Raw genomic sequence first — 22,112 nt, 5'->3', positions numbered from 1 at the left:
TACAGAAAGAGAGTGTTACACTTAAAGGAAGCTAAAATCATATTTCTTGTAACTTGTTAGGACACCACTTCATGCAGCAGCTTTTGCTGATCATGTGGAGTGCTTGCAGCTTCTTCTGAGACACAACGCTCAAGTGAACGCAGCAGACAATTCAGGGAAAACAGCGCTGATGATGGCTGCTGAGAACGGGCAGGCAGGCGCCGTGGGTATGTGCTCGACTTGTGGACTTTGTGTGTGTGCCTACCCAAAACCAAAGTAATGTAAGGTTGAGAAATCAGTTATTCTCTTGGTAGATACACGTAAAAAAGACCAACATTTTCTTTAAGCCACCTGACTCTACTTGCTAATTGTCTTTAGTCCCCTGTTACTTGATTATTGGAGGACCTTTGTCAAAGTGAGCCAACCTTTCTGCGGTGAAATCTCTCAACATTTAGAAACCAAATATAATGACAGAATCATTTTACCTGAAAATAGCAAAACTGTAAAGACAATTAAAATTAATGCCTATAGCCCTTGGATTTCCATATAATGAATAGGACAATAGATTGCTCCTTTTTTCTTTAAAAACATTAAATATGATTATGTGAGCTGTACTAATTTAAATGTGTTATTGTTTCTATAGTGACTTCTTCAACCTGCATGTAATTAGCATCTGGTCTAAGTAACTCTCCTTTGGCTTTTCCTGTAGATATTTTGGTGAACAGTGCCCAGGCTGATCTGACTGTGAAGGATAAGGACTTGAACACACCCTTACATTTGGCTAGTAGTAAAGTATGTAAATGAATTTGAAACAGTGTTACTTAGTGTTGTAATAATAATAATACCACTTAAACTCTGTCTATCTTGGAACTGTGTATCGTGGCTCTTAATTAAGATGTACATTTTCCCAGGATGTTGTCAACTGTCAGTGGAATGGAAGGGGGAGAAGCAAAGAGCAGACCCACATGGGGGTGGTGAGGATACACCTTTCATGGCATTGGCCAATGGCATTCTTGCCCCTGCCTGTCTTGGTGCTGCCACTGTATCTGTCTCCATGGTTGTGGTACCACATTTTGGTTTTAAACACAGGTTAGGACCTTGGTTATATGGCTTCTAAAATATAAGCAGTTCCAACTTGTTTTCATTTTGTTGCATTTGAAGACATTATAATAACACAGCCAAAAAACACTCTCTTATGAGGCAAATGTGTTCATGGGCGTTTCTACCCTCTCCCATTTTTTTCTGGCGCATAGTTCAGCGCAAAGAATGTGTGCTTTCTTTTAATAGCATTGCGTTCATATGTAGCTCAAGGTTCCTACTTCCGTAAGAAATAAATGATATGTATAAATATATGGTTTTACAGAAGTGGGATCACACTACTTTATAACCTGATTTTGTTACTGAATCATATATTATGATATCTTGCTTGTAGACATCATGTTTTATAGTGTTTTATAAGATGTGCAGTACTCCACCTTAGGAACGTGCCATCCTTTATTCAACCCGTCCCCTATTCTTAGACATTTGCTTGTTTTCAAATGTATGCTACTATAAATAATGCTAATTGTAGAGAAATCTCTTTTTTAAGAATCTTTACTCATTCCTTTAAAATAAATTCCTAAATGTGAAATTATTGAGTCTAAGGCAATGAACGTTTTTAAGGCCTAATCTCCCTCTAATAAGGTCACAACTGGTTACACTCCACCAGCAATACATCAGAATGAAAACTCCATGGACACTTCTAAAATTATATTTACAAGTCTCCCTTATAAGGCACTAAGTCTGAGGCCAGTTGACACTGGTGATGGTGGTTTATTTCCATATAGTTACAGTACTAAAGGTGTTATCAATACCCAAAGGTACCAGAAGGCTAAGCTATTCCTTTCATTGGTTGCATTTTCTCACTTCATGCTCTGGGAAGCCCATGGAAACCACAAAAAGTGCTCAGTTTCATGAAGTTCATTTCAAGGTGTAGTGTTTTCGTGAATGTAAGTGCAGTGCTTTTCAAACTTTACGGTGCAAATGAATTACCTCAGGATCTTGTGAAAATGCAGGTTCTGATTTAGTAGGTCTGGGGTGGGGCTGAGATTCAACATTTCTGACTCCCAGGGGATGCTGCTCCTCTGCGGGCCGCACTTTGAGTAGTTAAGGATTTAGGAAGCCATGACCGCTTAATAGGGTCTAGGCCTGAAATCATGAAAGGGTCTCTGATTTATCGATTGATTTTTAAAAAATTATCAATCACCTATTGTCATAAGATACAGAGATATTTTCCCCTGGTTGAGGAAGAAAAGAATGAGCTTTCCTGAAAAAGAGTCTCTCCACAATATAAGGCAGTAATAGGGCCGGCTCCGTGGCTTGGCGGTTAAGTGCGCGCGCTCTGGTGCTGGCGGCCCAGGTTCGGATCCCGGGCGCGCCCCGAGGCACCACTTCTCCGTCCAACGCGAGGCCGAGTCCCACGTACAGCAACTAGAAGGATGTGAACCTATGACATACAACTGTCTACTGGGGCTTTGGGGGGAAAAAAATGAATAAATAAAATCTTTAAAAAAAAAAAAGGCAGTAATAATGTGATGGGAATCCCAAGGAGAGATGGATCACTGAAGTGGTAGTTGAAGCCTTGAGTAAGGAGGTGGGACTTGACTTATGGTTAAAAAGTAATGTTGGAGGATTTAAGGGTTACTCCTAATTCTACTCTCTGTTTACCAGCTGACCTAACTGAACTAGCATCTGCTCCAGCTCTCTGGACATTAATTCTAAAAGTTAGCTTAGAAATATTAATATTTTAGATCAGATTTATATTAACCAAGTCCTAATAGACCTTATTCAGAATCTTTGAGAATCTGGGGCCCTTGAACTATTTGCTTTTTAGAAGAAAAAAGAATTACTCAGAAAATAACCTTATAAAATGTTTTTAGGCAGAGGACATTCATTTTAAATTTAAAGCATAATGAAGTGATTTTTCTGGAACTGTTCTGTGTCCCTGTCCTGTGTTTCTTATCATTATTTTTCTTTATTAGGGTCATGAAAAATGTGCCTTGTTAATACTTGACAAGATACAAGATGAGAGCCTTATTAATGCAAAAAATAATGCACTGCAGACGTAAGTGTGACTCCTGAAGTCTGACTCAGACCCAGAATCATAGTCATTTATTCAACAGATATTCAGAGCTTGCTGTGTGCCAGGCTAGAGCTGGGGACTGCAGTGGTGAAAGGCACAGACCTGGCTTCTCCTTCATAAAGTTGACAGTCACATACCTACAAATGCTCACCACGCTAGACATTTCTAGTTAGAATCTTGATTTTGATATGCCTTCCTAGAAATTTGTGAAGTCTGTGTTTTTCTTTGCTGATATTTCTATGGTAATATTAAAATTTAGTGGGCTGTTAAAAAATCTTATAAGCTGACATATTTGGAGAAACTGTTTGTATAAATGTATTAGCATTATGTATTCTTACTGGAAAATGTCAGTTTTATAAACCAGGTTCCCAGAATACATTTGAAGAGTTTCTAAGCTATTTGTGTTAATTATATTTTAATATAATTCAGTGTAATCCTCAGCATGAAAGACCAAAAAGCTGCTTCATTTGCCATTTTAGGAAATTGCTTACACATTTGTTTTAAGGGCAAAGGAATACTAAGATTTTTTTTTTCATTAAGATTCTTAAGTAATATGTAGCAGAATATACTGGGTTTGACATTCTTTAAGGAATTCTAAGTTCATTAAAATATTATTTAGTGCATTTAGTAATAATAAGGTTTGAGATTACATATATGGGTATTATTAATACCAGTTATATTGATGAGCTGTGTAAAACAGTGATTCAATTGCTGGAGTAGAAAGCAAGGGGTAAAGAACCTTCTGGAAAACACACCAGAGCTTGAGTTCTTCCTCTGGCTTCCTATTTACCGTCATTGAGGTTTTTGAGATGCAGAGTATTTGTAATATCTGCAGAGAAATCTGGGCCAACTTGGGAGAACAGTTGGATCATTAGCACCTGGAAAAGGTCTGGTCAACAAGTATTCTTTTTTGTAAAGTAAAAACATTCATTTACTATTTATAAGTTCTTAAGTACTTTCTTCCTTTTAGCAACGCAAAGTGACACATTCTCACACAAATACAGATCACAAGTGATGCTTGGCGTTGTCTTTCCTCAGACCCCTCCATGTTGCTGCACGCAATGGCTTGAAGGTGGTAGTGGAAGAATTGCTGGCCAAAGGGGCCTGTGTCCTCGCTGTAGATGAAAATGGTAAGTGGAGACAGTAAACAATTACTACAGGTGCCTTCCGTATGCTGTGAAGCCAGAGGAGAATGAGAAAGATAGGAGCTAGTTAAAAAGGCAGTAAGAATTCTCGCCCCCATGGAAGTTCCCTGTGTGTGAGAAATCAAACAAGGATAATTTGTGCTGTCTGTCTTTGTAGACACATAGTCCCCCTGTAGCCCACCAGGGCCTTCCATTTTGCATGTAATGTCAGCAGCTGGCCTCTAACTCCTCAGCGTGGTGGTTACAATATTTTAAACACACTAAAAAGCTTTCAACTTGGCATTCGAAATTCGAACTGCGTACGCTGAAGAGTTAAGGATTACGCATGTCATTAGTGCATGCTCAAGGGCTCAAATAAAAACCTAGGTCTACGTGTTTCAGTTCATTCTGAGACCAAACCTTTTTTTTTTTTTTAAGAACATATCAGAACTCATATTCCCAGTATGGATATTTAGGGAACATGAGTAAAATTTTTTAATTAATATCTAGGCTCGAAAGCTTCTCCTGATCTATATAACGTGCCTTTTCTAAATGCGCTAACTCTTAACAGAAGCTTTCTACTCTGCTTCCTAAGAAATTCTGAAAGCTAATGAACACTAGAATTGTATGAAACTACTGTTTTAAGCACAATGCCTATTAACCTTGGGGAGCAAAAGAGGAACTTCTGGATATTTATGAGTTAAGTAATTTTTTAAAACATGGCATTAATTGTGGCATTTGATTAAAGTATTATAATAAAATGTATTAACATAACTCAATTAACTGCTTATTACAGGTATTGGAATTAGCAGCTCATGCCTATTTCTCAGAAGTAAGCAGCCATATGACTTCAGTAGCTAACTCCTATTAGTTTTGGTTTTGCAGCCCCATTTATCCTGGCATGTACCCTGCTCTGTCCCCAGCCTGACTCACCTAGGAGGCACAGAAAGTTCTCTATTTCTCCATCTCCTTTTTTTCTCGCCTTACCTTCCCACACCCTCTTGTCACCACTATATAGATCTTAGGGTTGGCGTGCAGAGGCCCACAATTTTTCTCCAAAATGACCAAAGACACCAGAATAAATTAGTTTTGTCTTTCTTTGGTATAAGTCTGCTGTATCTGAGGCTTGTCCAGCCCGTAGTGACCTTAGGAACAAAAGCCCTGGGCCGTAGAACTGTGGCCTGTCTCAGAGCTTAGCTGTACCCTAAGGCCTGGGAACATTTGGGGCCATTTTGTACAGCACTACAATCATAATGCCTTTACTCATCACCAACCTCGTGGGATGGAATGTTAAGCTATCTGTCCATTCTTGTTTGTTTTCAAACCAGAGAGAGGAATAATCTGGTAAGGGGGCAGGTGGGTGGGGCAGAAATCAGGTCAGGTGCTGATAAACAAAACACCAAAAAGTAAAGTTTTTTTGAGCCAGTTCCTCTGAATAAATGAGTGAGTGGGAGTAGGAACTGTGGCCAGCAGAGAGGACAGGCTAACCCTTTCAGGCCAGTAGAATAAAAGCTGGATATGGATAGCGATTAAATGAAAGATAGCGTTGAGATAGTGTTCTTTTCTGGACCAGACTCATCAAGTCTAAATGATAGAGAATGACACAACTCTATAGCAAATATAGCAGTTTTGCCACATCTGTTACATTGAGGATTGGGGACTTTGGTTGGTGGTGTTGCTATTTTTTTTAATTCTAAGTTTCTTTTAAATGGTAGTACATTTTTAATTACAGACAACCAGTGCCTTCCTGTCTCTGATCTACTCACATGATTCAATTTTTCTAGAACCAGTTAATTGGTGTATACTTTATATAAAGTATATATAAAGTGACAAAACTGCGCAACTCACTTTTTCAGACATCTGATTTCAGTGTCTTTTCTAATCTGACGCACGATTACCTGCAATGGAAAGTCGTTGTTCTCAGAATGAGAGTGCTCTGGCCCGAGCCCCAGGCGCATGGTGTGCATGTGCTCTCAACTGGAAACATCTTTCTGGTTGTCCTGTTGCTGTTTGTTGTGGAATTGTGTCCCGCCCCCAGCCCCTCGTGTTTCTGTTCACTAGATAAAGACTGGAATCCTGCCTAACTTCGGATGATATAGTGCTTGTTGTCATGTAAGCTGAAAAACACACCCATAAAGTGTCTCCCCCTCCCGGTCCCTCTAGCCTCACCCCTAGCATGACTTGTGGGAAGTAACTTCTCCTTTTGCCTGGCACGATTTCTAACTCGACATACATCTCCGCGTGTGAGGTCGTGCGAGATGTACTGTGGAATGCTCACCTGCCTCTGGATTTCCCAGACTAACCACTGCCTTGTCTGCATTTACGCCCAGGTCATACCCCGGCCCTGGCTTGCGCTCCTAACAAAGACGTGGCTGACTGCCTGGCCCTCATTTTGGCTACCATGATGCCTTTTTCTCCTTCCAATACAATGACGGCTGTCAACTTCGTTTGTTTTAAAAAAGACAATTTGAGCAGGACGACCCTCTCCAATCTGGGTAGCATGGTTAGCCTGTGCAGTAACAACGTAGGCTCGGAGGATGGGTACAATGAAAATGATTCTGATTCGGAAACGTTTTGACTTTGGACTGTAAAAGCTTTTCCTTGATCAACCATGTTGGAGGAAGGGAAAGAAGCTTGAATTCCAGGTTTATGTTGTGTTCAAGTATTATTATGGGCCCAGGCTTCCAGAAGCCAGGAGAGAAGGAATTAATCAAACTGAAGGAGGGCAGCTAGGCTGGAGGGCAGAGCACTCACACAAATGGGCCCCACTTTTGATTTGTTTCATGTTTTCCTTAGATCTAAGATGCTTCTGTGAAAGTCTACCTCTCATTTTAAGTAAAGAATAAAAAATGCATTTAATTCTTTTTGTTTGGGGATAGTACACCAAGAGGGAGCTGTTCTCTATAGAGACTTTTTTTCATGTACTCACTTGGCAGTGAGTTCTCAGAAGTATATCAATGTGACATTCATGTCCCCCCAGGAGGGGAGGGAAGGGGTGGATAGGAAATGCCTCAAACCTCTTCTCACTTTGGTGTTTACTTCCTCACTAGAAGCCAAAGGTAAAGGTGTTCATCTTCAGAAATAATGCCTGTAATAATCTTTTTAAGGGAGTCCAATTATTCATATCCTCTCTATAGTAAGCACTTAAATATCCAGAACTTCTTTCTGAGGATTTTTGTTCAAGTTACCAGATGAAGAGAAAAATTCACTGAAAATGGAACTTGCTTTTTTCATTTAACACAAATATGGCACCCAGTGCTCCCCATAAGCCCGTGACTAATTTTCACCCAAGTGATTGAGTCCAAGTCTAGTAACATTTTGGATGAAAATTGTATTGCACCAAAATTTTGAGACATATGCAAATTTAATGTGAAACTACTCTTTCTTAATTCATCCTTAAATCAAAATACTAACTTTTAAAAACATCAGAACCCTCAGCATTGTTCATCAATAGTAAAATGGTAAATAAGCTTCTGAGTCAAGGTCATGCCAAGTGAGTCAAAGTGTGACTGCCAAAGGAGACAAAGCAAGTGAAAGCAGGAGGTAGAAATGGCTGACTCGAAATTAAAGCCAATTGATAGTTGCTTGATGATGAAATCAACATGGTGAATACTGTGTCTGCTCCCTCTGCCAAAGCTTCTAGGTCAAATGGACCCCGTTCTGCACCTGGAATAGCTGTACAAAAAGAAGAATGAGACTCTCTAAAAATTATGCACATATACACGCACACATATATGTATGTGTATGTCTGTAGTTCATCAACCAGCTATACATGAGGACCAAAATGCTTCAGTCTAAAATGGAAGATTTAAATGGTTTTCCTCCAAAATGGAAGTGAGAACTGAAGTAGCTTTTCTATGGAGTTAAAATGTAATCTTTTTGCGTAACAGTCTTTGTTGTATTTTATATTTCTTATGACACAGATTTCTAGTTGATGGCTTAACATTTGTAACTGATGATGTGTTGACCACAGCTTATTTTTTTGCCAAACTACAGAAAATGTTCATATACTTTTGATGTAAATGTGTTTGTATTTATTTGAAATGAAACAAATGCCGAGGAAACATCCATTGTTTGTTCTCTGTTTTAATTGCTATGTGTCTTACTTGGAATAACAAAAAAGCAGAAAAACACACAAGACCCTCCCTGGGCTAGCCAGCAGTCCTGGGCCTAGCCCATCGTTTCTACTGCTAAGATTTCCAGCCAACCCTCGGGCTCTTCACGTAGGTTGGAGTGGGGTACAGCATCCATCCATCTCTGAGCCCCAGTCTGTAGCCACCTTAGAGCTCAGAGGACTCTGCAGTCCTTATGGTCTGCTGCAAGATGAAAACTAAAGTGGATCCTACGCACAAAGGTGGCCCAAAGAAAGATACAGAAATTATGCTAAATCCACTGAAAATCTCACATCGTCCCAAGAACCCAGTGGGAAACTATGTCAGTGTGTGGGCCCATGGACCAAGAGAAGAAATAAAAATCACCAGCTCAAGTGCTATTTTCCACTTCAGGAAGAGACGGGAAAGAAACATGTTGCTTTAGAGCAGTTCTTTCTGACATTTTATAAACGGCTCCATTTTCATCCTGGAAATTGCTATTTTATAGTGTATGTGAGACATTTTTAACACAGTGTTCTATCACATCTGGCTCAAATGCAGATACTGTATTGTATTTTTCATCTAACTGTAAAAGACTTTAATCTTACTCTTTTAATATCCTGGATTTAATTAAAAACTCATGTTGGGTTCTTCACAAATGAAAACTTGTTCACAGGACTTATAGAATTGGTATTAATTTCACTGAAAATTTTTGATACCACCAACATTGTGTTTTTAATTCTTAGTGTTGTGTTCCCGTCATTCCTCTGTCCTTTTTGTTTGTTTAGAGAAGATGAATTTTTAAAAAGTAGATAAATTGCTAATGAGCAATAATGACCTTATCTTTACCAAAACACTGAAAATAAAGGAGATCCGGTGCTGGAGAAGCACGGTATACTGCGTGTCTTTTTCTAGAAGTGAATGGAAATCTTGCTCAGTTGGCGTTTAAAGCAGGAAATGAAATGCCTGCTTTAACGATGAAGCAGTGTTAACATTTCTCCTGTAGAGCAGCACGGAATAAGGAATGTGGCAGCAAAGCCGTGACGCCATGCGACATTATCTCCATGGAGCTGCGAGTTGACTCCCCCCCCCCCCCCCCCCCCCGCTCTCTTACTGATAGAAAGGAGGAGGACAAAAGAACAGAATGAAATCACGACCACTAGAGAACCGTTCATTGAATCCATCTCTTTCCCTCTCTCGCTCTCTTTCTACTTCTCCCTCCCCCTAGACCAAAATTTTTTCCTTTAAGAAAACACTTTAAAAACTATGAGTTCTGTGTTTTTCAAGTACATCTCTTAGGAATAAAACTAGATTTGCAACATGGCTTTCTAAGAAAGAAAACAAACAGAAAAAATTGTGCTTTTCATTGAGTCTTAGTTGTTTAGCGCTTTTATGGAAATGTGTTATTTTTAGACCATATTTTAACCACAGCCACAGGGATCGTATTTCATCCACTTACCTGTTCTCTGTGTCTGCCTATCCTTGGTAAATACATCACTATCTCCAAATTGCCTAAAATCTGCTATGATTCTACAGTAACTAGCTCAGGGGACTTCTATTGATCACTACTAAAAGGGCACCGTAGTATGTTTTGGTACTTTAGGCAGTAAACGGCTGCTTGATTTATTATTTTGTTATTAAATTAGAACAAGAACATCGAATGGATTTGCTGCACTAGTTATTCTTTGTACTGTTGAGCAACTTGGTTTGCTTATCTGTTGTGTTGGTTGAAGAACTCATCCCTATTTGTCTTGTAATATGAAGTTAGAGTGCCTTTTTATATTTGTATATTCTGAAAATGTTCTGTGAAATGTTTTGTATTTTTTTCATTTGAGTGTTATCAGAGCAATATAATACCAGTGACTTTTCATTTCGGCCTTTCTTTGAATGTATAAAGTGTCTTTTTTCCTATTTCCCCTTTTACCTGCTTTGAAATGAAAATGAAAATGCTGAAGTTTTTTATAGGAGTTATGTTTGATATTGCAGTGCTAAGATGCATTCTTCTTACCAAACTGTAAACCATAGGTCAGTGTTATAGGGGAAAAGCGTTTTAAGATAGTGACAATCTGAGTGTGTGTATTAAATGTAATTCTATGCGTTTCTTATGCAGTGATCTAAAAATTCAATGCAAATATTTCTTTGGTAGTTTTCTCTACATATTTTATGCTTTAGCATGTGCAATATATCTTTGCAAAGCACGATGATACAAATCTGGTGCCAGTGTTATATTTTGCATAACATATTTGTAACAGCATAAAATATTGTTTGATGATTTCAGTGGGATTTTGTCTGTAATGTTTTCTTATGTAAATTGGAGTTGAATGACTGGTAAATGTCATGACTGTAAAAATGAGGAAAATGACTTTTAGTTCAGTGAATGACTTGGAACCAATCTGAATCTTCTCAAGCACAGTTTAATACTTTTTCAACTACTGAATGCTAATAATGTAATGAAGTACTTAACTGTAATATACTATGGAAGTGCATTCAGATGGTTATTTTTACAAATAAAAACGGTACAAATATTGTTGCAATTTGTGTTGTCTTTAATTTTTCCTATTTATGCTAATTTTACCAATTATTCTGCTAATTTAAATCTTCATCCTCCGCCAAAGCCAAGTTAACCTTAAATTTTGAAATATATAATCAAGATAGAAGCGTATCTCCAGATTTGCTTTTCTGTTTATATCATCACAGAGAAAAAAATTTCAAAAGTATTTGTTTGTGTTTATTATATTTATTTATGCCTCCAAGTTTCTCCATAAAGGATTTGAGCTGGCTTGCAACAAAACGCATGTGATAAACTAGAAGTAGAAAAATTAGGACAGGGAAAAAGAGTACAAAAAAATATGGGAACCATAAAATTTAACACAGTGACTATGACTGAACTTGAGTTTGCTCTGAGCTTCCTTGCAGCCACAGTAAGGGGGGAAATGTGACTAATTGTATAGATCACATATGTCAAAAAAGATGAAACCTTCTAGGTCCTCAAAACTGTGAAATCAACCATGCTTACGTTTGTTGCTGCCCCCACTACCCTTCAACTGCTTCACAGCAACACAGGACTCTTGTACTATTCTTAAAGGTATCCATAGAATTTCCTCTCCATCTGTCTCGCCATTCACAATTTCTCCCCTTGAGTAGTAAATTCAGGGACAGTTCCTAGAAGCACTACAGAACAAATTCCTAATGATGGAGTTTCCAGCTGATGAGAAAGAGATTTTGGGGTGGGGCCTTCCTGAGTTCCTCACATCACAGTGTCATAGAATGTTAGCAGTTCTTAGAGTGTACCCCAATCCCATCACCATCTTTTTCGTGAAGAAACTGAATCCCAGAGAAATTATAGAATTTGCTTGAATTTTTATAATTAGTGATCTGAATACACAACTTGTGCCTATAGATGTTCTCTCTTCTATGCCATCCCACCAAATGTTTTGTGGTGGTTGTTGGTTTTTTCTGCTAGAGGTGTTCAGGAAGGTTTTGCACTCCGCCCTATCTCACTCTTTATTTAAATATGCAAATCTGAATGCTTTTCATTCTTGAAGACTCTAAAGCGTGAATCGTACCACAGGTGAGTGCTTCCTATACTTTAGAGCAGACGGGATATATTAGTTATCTAATGCTGTGTAACAAATTACCCCAAAACTTAGTGACTTAAAACAACAAATGTTTATCTCATAGTTTTTGTAAGTCAGGAGTCCAGGCATGGTTTAGTTGGGTCTTCTGCCACAGGGTCACTTACTGGCTGCAATCATGGCGTTGGCCAGGGAAAGATCCATTCCTAAGCTCACTCATTCAGTTGTTGGCAGGATTCTTCATGGCTTGTTGGACTGAGGGCTTCAGTTCCTCGATGGCTGTTGGCTGCCCTCAGTTCCCTGCCAAATGGGCCTTTCCAAAGTGCAGCTATGACATGGCAGCTTGCCTCATGAGAACTAGCAAGCTGAGAAAAGCCAGAGAAGGAGCAAGACAGAAGTCACAGCTTTTTAACTGAACCTCGAAGTGACATTCCATCATTTTTCCCATATTCTGTTCATTAGAAGCAAGTCACTAGGTCTGTCCCATATTCAAGGGAAGAGGATTATCAAAGAGTGTGATTCCAGGAGGCAGGAATCACTGGGAGCCATTTTGGAAGCTATCTACCACACTGAATCTACCACAGTGTCCTTCCAGAATGTAATATCATCCTAGGATAACTTCTTCCCAGTCATTGCTAAGGAAATTGTTTACTTCGACTTCCTAAATTCACCCTTTCAAGAGATCCCCTAATTTCAATTGTGATCTCATAAGCAAGCAGAAAGGGGATAATGGCTTCCACCACGGTAATGACACTGTGGAACTTTGATGAGGCGCTTTGTCTCCAAACTGCTTGTTAGAGGATCCCTCTCTCTCATTCCATTCAGTAGGTTTAGATCCCTGTACATCTATCCCTCACTTAACACACTTAATGTGTTCCAGAAGTAGCTTGCAAGGCACAAAGGCATTAAGCTAAAAGGCTATTAACATAACATAAAAATATTGTGGGTAAAAGTGCTGTATGACTTGTCTCTTTAGCAAATTTCATACTGAAGGGTACATTTGCTGTAAAATGTAAAGCAGCAAAGATAATGGCTGTGCCTTTCATTAATTTTCCAGTACTCCGGGAGGTGACTGGAGATGTGTGGGCATTTGTGGCTAGCACAATGCCTGAGGGGCAGGAAGGGTTGCTACTACCATTTACTGTGCTAGCATTTACTAGGCCAGGGATGCCAAATGTCCCAGCCAGCCCAGTGTACAACACCCCACCCTCAGTGCCAATGCGCCCCCACCTCACTGCTCATCTACTTCCTCTCCTCTTGTTTCTGAATCATTTCTTCATCAATTTATTTTTTGTAGAGCCAGCCACATTTGAAAATCTATTTTCACAGGGAATTGCATAAACATGCTCTAAAATACATCACCTCATGAAGAGCCCCTACAAGCCTAAGGAAAAGAACTTCAGAAGCAATGTCAAGTCTATATTCCCCGGTTGTATGTTTTTCCAGGAGAGATCGCATGCAGTTAAGTGGAGAAAAGTGCTGCACAGATTTGAGACAAATATTTAACTCTTTTGTTATTAAACACACAAATGCATGCACGCACATGTACATTCCTTGTCTTAAGCAAGGGATGATGTATCTACTTCACAGGTGCTGGAAATCCTGCTCACAAAGATGGGACACTTGGCCCACAGTCACATAGCAAGATCTGGCATCACAGCACTGTTGTCTCACATGGTTCTCTAGGCACTGGTAGACGCAATTACTAGGATATCATTTTCTACCTTTAAGTGACAATTTAATGAAGTATATTTAAATTCTAGAAGAATTTTATAATTTTCAAAAGTAAAAATGTTGAAGCTATACTTAGAGCACAAAAAACTTACCTGTGTATATACTCCGTTGATAAAGCACCCAGCAAATTTGAGAACTTGAAAAACTCGTATTTCTTATAGTTGGGTTTCTAAGAATTATGAACATCTAAGCTCAGATCTTAATGACAAGAAGTTGCTAGCCATGTAAAGATCAAAGGAAAGAACATTCTAGAGAGAGGGAACAGCCAGTGCCAGGCAGGAATGAGCTCAGCATGTTCCAAAAACAGAAATGGGGCCAGTGGGGCTGGAGACATGTTGGGTAGGAAAGGGCAGTATGAGATGAGATCAAGAGCCATCTGAGCCCAGATCTTGTAAAATTTTGAGAGCCAGGAGGAGTTTCTATTTTATTCTTAATGTGATAAAAATCCACTGGAGATATTTAAGCAGAAAAATGGCTGTGGTCCTATTTCGTTTTTGAAAGATCACTGGGTGCTGTAGGGAGGCAAAAGAGGAACCTGAGTGACCAGTTAGGTAGCCACTGCAATTGTCTAGACAAGTAAACATAGTGGCTGGGAGTGGTGTGGCAGCAAGGGAAATGGAGAGAAGGTGGTACATGTGGGTACTCTTGAACATTGTGGGTACTCTTGAAGGTAGAGTTGACTGATCTTGCTGATGGTCTAGGAAATAGTCTAGAGTTTGGGGGAGAGCTGGGGCTGGGGTCATATGAAGTCATAGATGACCAGAGGCGATTGCCTGGGAGTAAATGGAGAGAGAGAAGAGCCCTGAACCGTGGGTGCTCCAACATTTAGAGGTCAAGAAGAGGAGAGGATCTAGCACAGAAGACCAAGAAGGAGTGGCCAGTGAGGCAGGAGGTAAAGCATGCGACCAAGATATCTCTGAAAACTAGGAAAGAAAGAATGTCATAGAGGAAAGAGTTTCAGTTGTATCTACTGTCTCAGTTGCTTCTGGGAAGTCAAATAAGATGTGACAAAGCGTGGCCATTGGATTTGGCAACATAGAGTTTATTAGTGATCTTTGCAAGAGCAGATGCATCAGAGTGGTGGGGGCAACAATCCAAAGAGGATAGGTTGAGGAGAGAAAGAAAGGGGAGAAGATGAAGGGAAGAAGAAAAGCGAGGCAGTATCTGGAGGAGAATATGGAGACCAGAGAGGGTATTTGTTAGAATTCTAAGATAGGAGATGCTGTAGCATATTGAGGCTGAGGAGACATCTGGGAGAGAGCAGAAAGAAGGTTTGAGAATGGATGGGAGAGTAATTTTGGAAAGAACATTTTAGAGCAGCAGAGGAAGATTGCTGAGTAGGGCTTAGTACATTTGCGGTTTATGACCATGAACTTAAAATGATACCAGTCATCCTGGTGGGTTTTTTCATCAGATGTTTGGGTACAGATATGGTGGAATTTAAACAGGGATAGAGCTTTGCCAGGTGAGTCCAAGGGGAGCTATGGAACTGCGGTGCTTTAAATAGACATAATTATATAGATCATGTATTCCAAACTGGGTAAGGAGGGCAGTGAAGACGTGAGGGAGGTGATGGATAGTAAAAAAGTGGTGCAGTCACTGGACTGAAGGTCTTGGTGAGATGGAAGAATTGCTGAGTAGCACCAGAGTTGGTGAGCTAAACATGGGGTGCTTGAAGTAAAATTTCAGAAGTGGTATAGTTTTGATGATGACAAAGCCAAGGATATAACCACAGAAGTGGATGGTTGGGGATGATTGAGGGAAAACGCATTGGAGGTGAAGAAGTCAAAAACTGAGGAGGCCAATGTAGCAAATGACTCTAAAGCTGTTTAACATAGAATTTGAGCAAAATTGATGAGAAAAATTGGCCACTTCAAAACATCTGTTATTCAGGTATTTTATTTTAAGTAGATGCACACTCAGAGCTGATTTATTATCAGACTGAAGTTTGGTTCCAGGATTAGGATAAAGCTATTAAGGAAGTAAGAATGATCAAGTGCATTTCTGTTAAATAAAAATAAAAAAAAAAAAAAACCAGACCTTGACTATAATGCAATGACAGGTTTTATGACCATATGGTTTAACCTAAATGTGTTTATGAGGCTCTCCAGAAAACATGACAGATGGCGAAGAGCTGCAGAATGAACAAAAGGAGTGTGTGGATCAAACGTCTTAGTGATTCAATGAAAAATGGAATACTTCCCAGTGGGCCTTCCACAGAGGACAAAAGACTAAAATCACTGGAATTCTGTATTGATCTTTAAGTGAAAATGAAATTTTCTTAAAATATGAACTTTCCCTGAAATCTCGATTTTTAATTAAAAAAGAAGATTTAAAAGCTAACTTGAGTTTATAATTCCCTTTTTAATTTTTTTTTCAGAAATGATTTCTCCATTTCTAAGTCCATGCCATGTTTTCATGTTACTTTCTTCTTCAGGCCTGAGATTTACTCCTTGCTATTTTATTATCACTTAAAATCTGTAAAAATTTTGTTAGAGGAATGTTACCTGATCATCGATTGATTTTCTGCTTAACTTCATTCACAAGGGTCTACCTATTAGCACGTAAATTTTGATTAGGCTGCTGGGCCCATTTGGTTTTGGCATCAGTGCTAAAAAGGCGGGTAAGGGGCTCAGTTGGTGCCATTTGGGAGCTTGCTTTGTGAAGTCCCAGCTGACACTAGAAATTAGATTGAGAAAACTAACTAATTTCCCATAATATATTTCAGATATTGGAAAAGAAAAGCCTTTCAGGGTGCTAACGATATTTCCTGGAGATAAGAAGATATTTTCTAGTATATATTAATGATCCATCCTCATTTTTCTTGCTGCCAGCCTCATGATCTGATAATGACCTGGGTGGTGCAAAGCAGAGGACATCTGTTAAAATTCCTATATATGTTTATAGGAGTCTATATGTTGTATGATGATGGACAAAGACATGGCAGGACTTACCCTAAATGTTAAAGGAGGAGGATAATAAAGAAGTGGTGAAATTGTAGTTAAATAGGAAAATGTACATGGCATAATGTTAAGTGAAAATATAAAATGTAGAATATAAAATTTATATCACAAAAATGGGTAAAAATTGAATATATTTATGAACAAGAACTGGAATGTAACAGACAAATTAAAACATTGATTTAATTAAGTGACAGAATTGTGGGCAACTTTTGCTCTGAATTTATGTTGTTTATTGTTTTTGCAATAAAGTTTTTAAAAAGAAAAGAGACTGGAATGCATAAATAGGAACTGGGAGGTAAATTAGTCATTCCAGTTAGTGCTATGTTAATATTGTTCATTAGAACCAGCTCCAAGCTTCCTAGTTAAAGAGGAATGAAGAAAACTTGGAGACACTCCAATAAAAACCACAGATATGTTAAGAATTGAAGGGTACATCCTTTTAGGAAAAGTAAAAGGAACTGAACTTAAACAGCTTAAAGATTTCTTCAACTGTAAAATATGGAGATTTGAGTCACTAATTTCCCATATCCTTCCAGTTCTGACATTTTTTAATTCTTAGACTGGATCCATTAGTCAACAGAGTAACTGCCAACCGCCTACGGCATCTGAAGCCGTGAACTAGGCATCTGTGTACGCTTGGGAATAAACCTGGTTGAAGGCTGACTGCCCCATTAGTCCTTCGCCATTAGAAGAATTTCCTTTGCACCGAAGAGTTTAAGGAGATGTGCCCTTCCTCCTCTGAGCAAGAAAATAAATGGGCTTTAACTGCAGCATGACAAATTTAGGATCATGAAAAGTTATACGAAAAATGTGTAGTAAGTGTAGAGGTGGTTAATACAAGATTGATTGCAAAGTCCTTTCACTGGAGACTTTCAGAATTAAGGTTGCCACTCATCACTCCAGGAAGGTGTTAGAGAGATGTCACGTAGCCAATGTGCTCCATAGCTCAGAACACTTTCAAGCACCATGTGCACAACTATCTCCACCAGTTTGTTGTTTCCACAGACACTCAAAGGCGTTTCCTCTCTCTCGAACAACCTATAGTTCATATTCAGTAATATCAAAATTCAACCTGTGTCCCCAAGCTGAAAACCAGGCAGACATCCTAGGCTCCCTCTCCTGTGCTATCTTATCCAATTGGTTGTGAAGTTCTGTTCCTTCTGCGCCTTTTAAATGTCTTTTGAGGGGCAAGCCCAGTGGCATAGTGGTTAAGTTCGTGCGCTCCAGCAGCTTGGGGTTCGCGGGTTCAGATCCTGGGCGCCGACCTATGCACTGCTCATCAAGCCACGCTGTGGTGGCGTCCCACATACGAAATAGAGGAGGATGGGCACAGATGTTAGCTCAGGGCCAATCTTCCTCATCGAAAAAAAAGTCTTTTGACCCAACTAGCTCATTTCCTTATCCACTACTCCTATTTCCAGCCCTCACCATACGATACCTCCACTACTGCAACAGCATCCTAACTAATCTCCTTGCCTGCAGTCTTGCTCTTCTTCAATCTTTTTCCAAAATTGCTGCCCAAAACTATATATTTTTAAAAGTTCAAACTCTTTAGCCTGAAAAAGCATCTGCCTCATCTCTTCACCTTCATTTCCCATCTCTTGTACCACTCATCCACCCTAGACCATAGACATTGTGGAAGGACTCAAGTCCTCCTCTTTCAAATATTCTTGCCTTTATTTGTGTTAGTTCTTCCACCTAGACAACTCCTCCCCTTTTATGTCTGTTGAACTCAACTTTTCAGACCCAGGTCAAATGTCACCTCTTCTCAAGCGTTTCCTAAACTTTTGTTTAAAACAAAAGGCAGAAATAATTGCTTCTTCCTCTGTGTTTCCAAGGCACCCTGAATGTGCCAATAGTAGTGTTGATCATATCACTTTCCACTGTAATTATCTGATTATATGTGTGAGGAAGATGAAATATTCCCGTGTCTATGCTTCTCTCTCCCCGTCTCCTCCCTGCCACATGCCAAAGGACAGTTTTGATCTTTTCTGAGTGGAAGAACAAGGGGTGGTTTAAAAACAGGGATAAAAAGGCAGAAGAAAAGCATAAGGACCTATGGAAAGCAGCTAAATCTATCAATAACTGAAGAGTTCAGAGAAAGGGGGTGTTGCCACCAGGGCTGGAAAGGCTTTGGGAGGATTAGCATATGAGATCCTCTGGGTAATCAAAGTCTCTAAATATGGGGAATTGAGTTGGGACCACTTTAATATTCTTTGGGAAAACAAATAAATATTGAAATATATTTTTAATTACTACTTGGGAACTAGACTGTGTTTCCCACACACAGACTAAGCCACATGGAGCCCTAGGATTTATTTAGGTTACATACAACTGTTGCCTTCTTTTCTACTCCACGTTTATTTCAATACCTAAGACAGTGCCTGAATGACTTAATGAGTGAATGTGTGAATGGCACATGTGTATGAGTATGTTGTCTCTGGCCCTTTCCAAGAAAATGCCCCAGGTCTCCAAATTAGCATTAATGAATATTTCCAGATGGTGACACTTTGTAGAATGCTCAAGCACTAGTGGTCCTCGAGGCCAGGTCAGCTGATGAGAGAATTGCCCACAGGCTGGAATATAGGCCAAGGGACCTGGGCGAAAGCTCAGGGTGGAAGGACAGTACTCAAAGTGAGGAAAATTATGGCAGTGGTCAAAAGGATAGCTATTAATGTGATGCTAAGAGAAAGACAAGGCAAAGCCTTAAGAGTAAAATAAGCTGTGAGATCAGTGGCCAGCAGAGCCCAAAGGATGATATCCAGGTCCAACTACCAAATGAGTGAGACGTGTTCAGAGACTTGAGAAGGGGATATTCTTCAGGTGTGTCTTCTATTGCGGCAGGTACAGCAGTTTAAAGTCACTGAGTCAGGCTGTGCATCATCTTCCTTCATACTCCTCCTCTCCTGCTGAGCAGGGCAGTCCAGAGTATCCAAGGCAAGTTTATAGTAGGTGAAACATAGCACAGATCATGTTAATATACTGGTATCGTACTGGGAGTCACTATGTTCTACACCATCACAGGCAGGGAAAAAAAGATGATGCAGTAAAAGTTATCTCTGAAGTAAGACACAAACTCCCTGGTTTTCCACTTTTCCAGCCAATGGCTCACTGTGGGACCAGTTCTTGGAACCAATTTCAGTAGGATCCTTGAAGAAAACAAATATTCTCAGTCAACCTACTCCATTTCTACATTTGGTCTTTTCTATTCTTCATTAGTTACTTTTCCTCTTGGTATAAGTCTTTTAAATTGCTGTTGCCTTGCGACATAGAACTGTGAGAATCATTTTTCCGATTCTTTATTCTAGCACTTTCATCTATGGAATTTCTTTTTCAATATAGATAATTCTATTGTAGGCTCAGCTTTTGTTGCCATTGTATGGAACTGAGTCCTACATTGTTTATTGCATACAATTATATGTGTAGTTCGTTTTTAAAGATCTAGTTTGTACCAATTTAAATCAGGCACTTGTGTCATGTTTCTGGAAATATTTTCCTTATTTGAGCACTCCCCATCCCCCATTTTGAGAAAATTAACATAATTGCACTTTTTTTCTTTTCTTTCTTTCTTTTTTTAAACAGCAACCCAGGCTGTTAACCCTTCAGGATCCAAGGATATGGGTCAGCTGCAGAACAGGAGCCCTGAGGGACCAGTTATAAATCAGAATGTGCTTTATCCCAGCCAGGGAAGGCAAAGGGTTACACTCTGCAGAAGCTACAGGGGCTGCGGTAGGGGAGGGGAGAGGTTTTCCTTGCCCTTCCATGCTTGGGAGCTTGCTGTGGGAATTAGAGAGAACTGGGTAATATTTCTAGAGCACACTGGAATTCTTTCAGAGTAAGGGTTATAAGAACACAAGTTATTTCTTTTATTGTTCAATTACATTCCTAACATCAATAACTCTCCAAGCGAAGCCTTTTTTTATTAAAAGTCTCAATGCTGTAAATCACTAGGTGACAAGACAACTTTGCCATGCAATGAGGGAGGAGTCAAAGGCATGCAGAATCAGCCTCTGATTGAGTGAACTTTGTCCCCCATTTCCCATCACATATTATGGTGGATGAAAGTGAGAGGGGAGAGGGCAGATGGGAAGGTAGGAGAAATAATTCAAAATGTGAGCCCCAAAGCTCACAATGAAAGGGAGGGGAGAAGCCAAGTGGGATGTGGAGACAAAGAGACATACCTGATGGAAACGAAGTCCATCAATGTGGGAAGGAAACATAAATCCTGTGCTGAGTTATAAGACATGAAGGAAGTCAGAAAGTGGAAACTCAACAATGAATGTGGGAAAGAATTTGGTCATATTTTGAAATGAGTTCTGGGCTGTACAAAATTAAATTACCACACTTTGCAGACCAATACTAAGGAAAACGGCATACTCTCTCTCCCTTGTTTCATTATCCAGTTTATGTCAAATGTAAGGAGTTAGCTCTGGGAACCTCATGTTAACTAATTTATACTATTAACTTGTTCTAAATGAATAACTAATGACAGTCATATTTGTAAGAATATAATGATTGGTAGCCCCTTTTTATTTGCTACAGCTACCCACTTTCAAAAGCGGATTCCATTTAGACTTCTCCCCGTCCCTCTGACCTAAGCGTGTGTAATACACAGTCTGACACTCACCGATTTTCCCATCAGTCAGTTAAAGTCCCAGGTCCCTGGATTTTATCCCCTCCTAGCCAACGTCCCCCGCCTTACTCTTTTTCTGTATCAGTTTTTCTTAAAATGTGGTCTACAGATCCTTGACATTCCAGGGACCCTTTCAAGGGGTTCATGAGGTCAAAAACTATTTTCGTAATAATTCTAAGACTAATTGCCCTCTTCACCGATGGTGCAAAAGCAAGTTTTCTAGTGGGTAAAACTGCTCGTGCCCTAGCACGAATGTCAGTATACTGGAACTGGAACTGGCTGTCACCGTCTTCTACACTGTCACACACTTGCAGTAAAAAAAAATAATGATGCAATAAAAATTATCAATTTTATTTAATCTCAGTCCCTGAAGAAATGAAAGCAGGCATAAAGCACTTGTGCTGCACACTGAAGTACGATGGTTTGAGCACTGCGATTGTTTGAGCTGCTGGCTGAATTAGCTGCTTTTTCATAGAAAGCCATTTTTACTTGAAAATACAACTGAGGAGATGAACTAGGGTTACTCAGACTTAGGTATTTGGCAGTAATTTTCTTGAAAATAAATGAAGTGAGCCTGTCACTTCAAGGAAAACAACCGACAGTATTTTTAAATGAATTAATGAATAAATATTTTTAAAATCTCTCAATGTTAATTTTCTAATATGGTTAATATCAATAGATATAATCCACATAAACGAAAGCTCTTTGGGGTCCTCACTGATTTTTAAGAGTGTTAAGAGATCCTGAGACCAAAGATTTGAGAACAGCTGCTCTATCTAAATGTTTTCCAAAATGTGTTCTTTGGAAGTTTGATCCTTGGGATGCTCGAATTCTGCGCTATCCAATATGGTAGCCAGTAGCCATGTGTGGTTATTTAAATTCACATTAAATA

The 22,112-nt window shown here is 39.4% G+C and overlaps 1 protein-coding gene across 2 annotated transcripts in view; it reads left to right on the top strand.

Moving 5' to 3' along the window:
• The window catches only part of ANKRD44 (ankyrin repeat domain 44), a 295,892-nt gene extending 285,043 nt beyond the window's left edge, over positions 1 to 10,849 (top strand). Inside the window, exons 24-28 of one of the 2 annotated variants that reach the window (XM_087435544.1) lie at positions 61 to 206; positions 689 to 771; positions 3,000 to 3,082; positions 4,139 to 4,230; positions 7,861 to 10,849. In XM_087435544.1, coding sequence (XP_087291670.1) covers positions 61 to 206; positions 689 to 771; positions 3,000 to 3,082; positions 4,139 to 4,230; positions 7,861 to 7,919 — 463 coding nt within the window. In that variant the 3' untranslated portion in view covers positions 7,920 to 10,849. Of the gene's footprint in view, positions 1 to 60; positions 207 to 688; positions 772 to 2,999; positions 3,083 to 4,138; positions 4,231 to 6,554 lie in introns of both variants that reach the window. The other variant, XM_087435543.1, reaches the window with a different exon arrangement.
• Positions 10,850 to 22,112: the final 11,263 nt, after the last annotated feature.

This window comes from Ceratotherium simum, chromosome 9 (genome assembly GCF_057802395.1).
Source record: "Ceratotherium simum simum isolate JZ-2026a chromosome 9, ASM5780239v1, whole genome shotgun sequence".
Lineage (NCBI taxonomy): Eukaryota > Metazoa > Chordata > Mammalia > Perissodactyla > Rhinocerotidae > Ceratotherium > Ceratotherium simum.
This window is presented reverse-complemented; position numbering and strand designations above follow the sequence as displayed.